Source organism: Mercenaria mercenaria, chromosome 16 (genome assembly GCF_021730395.1).
Source record: "Mercenaria mercenaria strain notata chromosome 16, MADL_Memer_1, whole genome shotgun sequence".
Lineage (NCBI taxonomy): Eukaryota > Metazoa > Mollusca > Bivalvia > Venerida > Veneridae > Mercenaria > Mercenaria mercenaria.
The window spans coordinates 6989541-6996739 of record NC_069376.1 but is presented as its reverse complement, the minus strand read 5'-3'; the positions used below and the strand labels follow the sequence as shown (position 1 = coordinate 6996739).

The 7199-nt window shown below is 34.8% G+C and overlaps 1 protein-coding gene across 1 annotated transcript; it reads left to right on the top strand.

Annotated features, from left to right (window-relative positions):
* Positions 1 to 5203: 5203 nt before the first annotated feature.
* Positions 5204 to 6033, top strand: LOC128549442 (uncharacterized). The gene is made up of 2 exons (XM_053526088.1): positions 5204 to 5642; positions 5866 to 6033. The coding sequence occupies exons 1-2, from the start codon at positions 5250 to 5252 to the stop codon at positions 5986 to 5988; spliced, it is 516 nt and encodes a 171-aa protein (XP_053382063.1). The 5' UTR covers positions 5204 to 5249; the 3' UTR covers positions 5989 to 6033.
* Positions 6034 to 7199: the final 1166 nt, after the last annotated feature.

Below are 7199 nucleotides of genomic sequence, written 5' to 3'. Positions count from 1 at the left end.
TATCATAGTAGAAGAACGCCCGTGCCATGGTTTTGCTCCCAGACCGCCTCGGTAGCCTAGTGGAAGAACGCCCGGGTCATGGCTTTGTTCTCTTACAGCCTCGGTAGCCTATTTGAAGAACGCCCGTGTAATGGCTTTGCTATCTGACCGCCTCGGTAGCCTAGAGGAAGAATGACCCATATTCAGACTTGACCTAGATTTTATCAAGACTCGTTCTGACCAAATTTCATGACGATCAATTAAAAAATACAGCCTCTATGCATACTCAAGGTTTCTCTTTGATTTCACCTAGGCACCTACCTTTTAGCCCCAGATGACTCATATTTTAATTCAAATAGATTTGTTCAAGGCAATTGTTCTGACCAAATTCCATGAAGACCAATTAAAAAATACAGTCTCTATCACATACACAAGTTTTTTCTTTGATTTAACCTAGTGACCTAGTTTTTGAGCCCAGATGATCCATATTCAAACTAGGCCCGTGACGATTTCAAAATTTTGAAACCGGTTAATCATTTGTATGAAATCGAACTGAACCGGTTAATCGGCCGCCATATTGAAAATGATCTTTTTCTTTCTGATGACGGAATCAAGGTAATTCCAGCAGCTAACTTCATTAGGAACTTACGGACTTCATCGTTTGTAAGCAGTTTGAAAAATAATAATATATATGGGTGTGTTTTATTTTAGATATATCACAACAAGCGAATCCGAGACTATTAATTATGTTGATTGACATGTTTTAGCGGAAATATACTCACTGCGGGTCAATGTGCTGGTCAAAGAAATATATAAAGATCAAGTACGATTCGTGATGTTTATTGTTTAAGACCGATTAGCGGTTTTGTAAAATCGAAACCGGTTTCACCTAGTAATCGAATCGGATCCGATTAACCGAGTAATCGTCCCAGTTTTAATTCAAACTCGACCTAGGTTTCACCAATGCAATAATTCTGACTTAGTTTTATGAAGGTCAAATAAAAAATACAGCCTCTGTCGCATACACAAGGGTTTTCTTTGAATTGAACTAGTGACCTAGTTTTTAACCCAGTTGGCCCGTTTTCAATCTTGACCTAGATTTTACAAAGACAGTATTTCTGCCAAAGCTGCATGAAGATCAATTGAAAAATGCAGCCTCTATCGCATACACAATATTTTTCTTTGATTTGACCTTAGGCTAGTAACCTACTTTTTGACCCCAGATGACCCATATTCACACTCGACCTAGATTTTATCAAGGCAATCAGTCTGACCACATTTCATGAAAATCAATTGTAAAATCTCTATCGCATAAACAAGATTTTTCTATAACTTGACCTAGTTTTTACCTCAGATGAGCCGTATTCTAACTAGATTTAATCAAGGCAATCATTCCAACCAAATTTCATGAAGATCAGTTGAAAAATACAGCCTCTGTCGCATACACAAGGTATTTCTTTGATTTGACCTGATGACCAAGTTTTTGATCTCAGATGACCCATTTTGATCAAAATCAATCAAAAATACAGCCTCTATCGCATACACAAAGATTTTCTTTGATTTGATCTAATTTTTGACCCCAGATGATCCATTTTCATAATAGGCCTAGATTTTATCAAGGTAATCATTCTGACAAAATTTCATGAATATCAGTTGAAAACTACAGCCTCTGTCGCATACACAATCTAAATGTTGACATACAGACGATATACTACGGACGCGGGATACGAGCGATCAGAAAAACTCACCTGAGCATTGCTCAGGTAAGCTAAAAATGATGCAAAAGCTTCCTGAACATTCAAAGGTTAGTTTTTAGACTTATTAGCCCGGTGTCAATATAACGTGATTTTGTGCGATATCATAGGATAATATGTCACGAGTCTACGGCGAGATATTCAATTTAGACAGCACTATAAACCTGGGCATCTTGCTTCCTGCTACAAGAAAACACGAATGACCTAGAAGCTGTACGTCACACAGACCTACACGCTAAAAGAAACTTCAGTATAGTTCGGACTTCAAAAACATTGCCGTTAGAGCTACAAATAGACTGCTCTAGGAGGGCGATTTTCTTTAAACTACTGAACCAATTTATAAATTATCATCTAGTAATGCTTTGATGTGAATAGCATTACCTTCGTTCTGTCATTATTGAGCTTCAGCATATTGCAATGCATCCACGAGACAATTTCAGACAAACAACTCTCAATGCGGCGCAAAGCCTCACTTCTAGCTCTCGCCTCTATCGGCTTAAAGGATAGGTATAATTGAGAGTCATCGACGTAGAAATGATAAATAAGTCCATGATGTCTGCATATGGCACCCACGGGTTTAGTGTACATAATAAAGTTCTTTGGACAAAGCATTGATCCCTGGGGTACACATAGTCGTCGACAACTCACCAACTCACTCAGTTTGATAATGGTCACAAAGATATGATGAAATCCATGCAAGTGTTTTGTCTGTGACTCCAAAATGATGTTTCGAGTCTGTGTAACGGTGTTTGGTGGTCAATCGTGTTGCAAACTGCAAACACGAGGGCTGAAGTTTAGGAAAGTGTAATAAATCTTTGACGCCGACGTGATTTCAAGTGTAGGAAACATTTGTCAAATTAACCGGTTTTGTTAGCTTACAGTCGTGTTACGTAATCGATAAAAAATAGTGTCCCTTCGCGTTGTGTCTTTGGTGGGTAATCAAGAACTCATATGTATGTGAAACGAGAAGAGATTGAAAACAACAAACACACTGTCAGTTTTTATAATGTAATATGACTGTTAACTAAAATGTGCAGAAATAATCTCACGCGAGCCTCTCTCTGTATTTCATACAGCAGATCCTTTTATAACAACTATGTGACCTTTAACCGTCTAGACATGAGGACATAGTTATTATTAGCCTTTTTCTAAATGTATGTTTGACCAATGCCCATTCGATCGGGTCAGCTATAGATATGTCACGCGCCGATGTATGTATACCTGTGTGACCGGTTAAGATATTTCATGTATAAACCAAAATATACGAATAGACATGAAAGATGGAATGCTAGATATCATAATGATCACGGTTAACGTTAAAGTATAGCATTTTTAATAGTTAAAAAAAGTAGAATTTCTGATGTTTCGATAGGAAAAGATAAAATATTATAAAAAGAATATTACATATATTAGTGACTTTCCAGATTGAATATATTTAACTCGTTGAAAAAAAGATAAAGAGAAAATTGATAAAATGCTTGGCAGAGGTTCGCATTTTATTGTTTTGTTCAACTCGTTTAATAGATTCAATGTGAAAAGACACTCATGTAGTTTCTTTCTTGTCATGCATGAATGATTATTGGGAATAATTGACACATATATAACAGGAATAGAACATAAGAGTTAATATTATTCTAACACGACCCGATTTGTTTTCCTATTTAACAAAGAAGTCTGAAAATTGTGTTATTCAACAATTCATTTTTTCTGACGTAACAATTGTTTCGTCATGGCGTTACACGGCATAGTGCCGCGATGGAAAAATGGATATCGACAAGGATGTACATAATTATCTTACATAACATGTTTGGATCGAAATTATATATCTCAAAAAGTGATTTTCGTGTGAATAAAATCATTGTTTGACGTTTTGACACCTCCTCGTGATATAATTCCTTTTCATCTAAACTTCAAACATGAGTTTATTCAATTTGGAATATATCATTTCTTAAATAACTATTCTGTACAGTAACTGTATAAATAACAGACATGAATAAAATGAATACGAATGCTATTTAGATACCATTTTTAGTTTAATATCTGGTATTTTGCAAAACAGGAAATGGAATTTTTACATCAATCTCTACAATAGATAGAGATTTATTTTCGGAAAAAATGTCTTATTCAGTTATTGCGAAATATCATTATCATTATGGCGGCTTCATTCTCGTTTTTACGATAAAATATTTCGTAATTACAAGAATTTGTATTGTTATTATAAAAAGTAGTTATTATATCATAATTACGAGACATTCTGTCATTACAAGAAAATTATCCGTATAACCCTGTCACATAACTATGAAATCTTTACATGCCGACTTCATATCTCGTTTACACGAGAAATTATTTCGTTAATTGCAATGAACAATATAGCAATAAACTTTGTCTTTATGATATGATAATTATTTCCAAATTTTCTGGTAATACCGAAACATGAAGAAAAACTTTAGGAAATTTGACTTCATTTTTAGTAGAATGGTGAATTTGCACAATTCTGGGTATGACTGCAATACATGTCTTTTATGGCAAAAAAATCTAAACAAACACTATAAGAATTATGGGTATGAAAAATAAATGAAAAATATTTTATTATTATTATTATTATTATTATTACGTTGTCTATTTTCAGCTTAAAACGCAAGATGTATTTTTGCGATACATTTCTATCGCTGTTTAGGGGTGTACAAAGAGGACTTTACTACTTTCTAACGGTTGAAGATTTGATTGAATTTCTGTTATTACTTTTGGCTGGTTCTTTGATTTTTATTCTACTGGTACTTTGGGGTGTTGGCTGAAAGTCATACGTATCCCTTCAGATGTTTTATTGCAACTTCAATTTCTGTAAAACGTTGCAGTTTTACGAAACTTTTGAATTTCATAGCCAACTGCAATGTATGCGTTATTTTAAGAATGGCAGCTATACATGTGTAGTTAGATAATGGTCAGATATAGTAAAATAATCGTGTGTATAGAGCGGTATTGGTACAGTAACTTATATAATGAGTTTGATTTTCTTTTTTTTTGTTTATCTGGAGAAAGAAATAGTTTTTAAAAGATAATACGTAAGGGCAGACCCTCTGGAAGCACAAAGCACCAAAAACAAAGTCCCAGAGCCACGTAGGCCCACAACAAAAAGAAGCTGTAATGGCAAACCTATTTCAGACGGATTGCTTCAAACATCCAACAAGGAATTTTTGCTAAATATAGGAGGAGAAGGAAATGGTAAGGGGCAAAATGGGGCAGGGGGCAGGGGGAGGAAACCATAAGGTAAAAAAAGGGTAAAAGTTGAACAAGGACTTATAAGCAAAAGGAAAGCCGCGCTCCTTAACAACAGCCACACCTAAACGTAAACCACAATTGCGCAAACACTCACTTACCTAAGATAAACACTGTTAAAACATGGTTTTGCTATGAATCATTTCATAAATAAAGCATTTAATTTATTGCCAAAACAATATCAAATTACAAATTATCTTTTATAGATATGGATTAACCACAAAGTTAAATGGAAAGAAAATGGCAGCTGCTGATGCCAATAACCGTGTTCACCTTTTCCGTCTACAAACGCTTATCATAGATGGCGGACTTCTAATATTAAGAAATATTCTCGACCAGAATCTCCACGTCCAGAACATCTCTCTAAGTGCATGCTTGAATACAGAAAGACCGAAAATTACACTTCTCAAGAGACAGAACACAATTACACAAGTCCAGTATGATCTACTGTATCCACCTGCAGGTGGAAAACTTCCATCGACAGCCGACTTTGACATCACGCTTATAATATGTCTGCTGAGAAATCTGAAAACTTGTGGATTGAACACAAAATTTAAATGGAATGACCCGCTGCAGGCAACAGATACAAGTATAGAAGCGGATGTGTTAAGACTGAAACATTTTAGAAATGAGGTGAAAGCACATTGATATAATAATTATATTTATACCATGCTTAAATATAGATCAACTTTAATGCAGTGACTATTGTCTTATCAAAGTATAGCAATTAACGACAACGTAACTATAAAGAAAATTGCACATAAATAAAGCTAAACAAGTTACTATAAATATTCCTCTGTAAAGATAACATAATTATTCTTTCCATTATCACAATTTGTAAAATTTACATTTACAGGTTGCACATATATCGACAACAACTGGAATCGACGTGAAAACATTCAATTTAAAATGGACGGAAATCGAACAGGTGAGACAATGTATTACAGAAAACATTCCAAAATCTAATTTAACATGGTAATGGTTAATCGCTCTGGTTACTCTTAGGTGAAAGGTGACAATTCTAATCAAGTTTATGATTCATACCATGGTTTAAGTGTATTTGTTTGAACCCATGATCGCTGACTATTCTTATAAAGGTCATACCATTATTAAATTCCATACTCGCTGACGACATGCCCCAATGATCGCTTACCATTCTATTAAAATGCATCTTTATCATCATCATCTGCATGTGTTCTAACAATCCTCATTACTTTGATTTGTATTTTTGAGCACATTATGCCCCTTTCATACATTTGTTTTTAACAAACTTCGTTTTTTGGACATAACTTTGGTACTATACAAGATAATGATTTTTTGAAACTCAAAATATATTTTAACCATCGTCATCTGCATGTGTGGTAACACTCCCAATAAGTCTAATTTGTGTTCTTGATAGAACTATGCGCCTTGATGTATCTTCCTTTTAAAGTAGAGATCTCTGATTGAGACGTATATTTATTTTACAATCAAACCGCCGAGTGGTGGAGCGCGCTGTCTTACTGTCTTACCGACATTTCTTGTTATTTGTGTAATTACTAATGCCTATGCCTGCTGACTGTTCTTAATGTAACAATGAAAACTCATACTCGCTGACCGCTCCTATCAGTGTAATGACAAATATCCATGCTTGCTAACTATTGCTATCAGTATAATGATTTTATACCTATGCTCCTTCACTACTCTTATCAGTGTTATAATTTAAACCTATGACCCTTGACTCCACCTACCAATGTAATGGTTAATACCTACGATTCTTGACAACCTTATTAGAGATTTGTAATACTAGTAACTAATATTCTTGCTCCCTTACTACTCTTATCATTGCTATAATTTACGCAAATACTTGGTACCTGCTCGAATTAATTTAATGATAAATACCCATGTCAATCAATATAATTTCTAATACCAATTTTAGCAAACTAAAATTATCAATGAAATGATAACAACCAATGCTCAGTGACTGTTTGTATCATTGTGACTGTTTTTCCTATTATCCCTGACATCTCCTGTGTTCGGGTTTAACGTCTTTGTCAACAATTGTTCAGTCATATAAACGACGGTGTCTACTTGTAGCAGTGAGCACAATGCCTCTTATAGTGCTGCCTCACTGGAATAACACACCGTAGGATACTCAACCAGTCACATTATACTAACAACGGGCCTGGACCAGTCCTAGCATACCCTCTT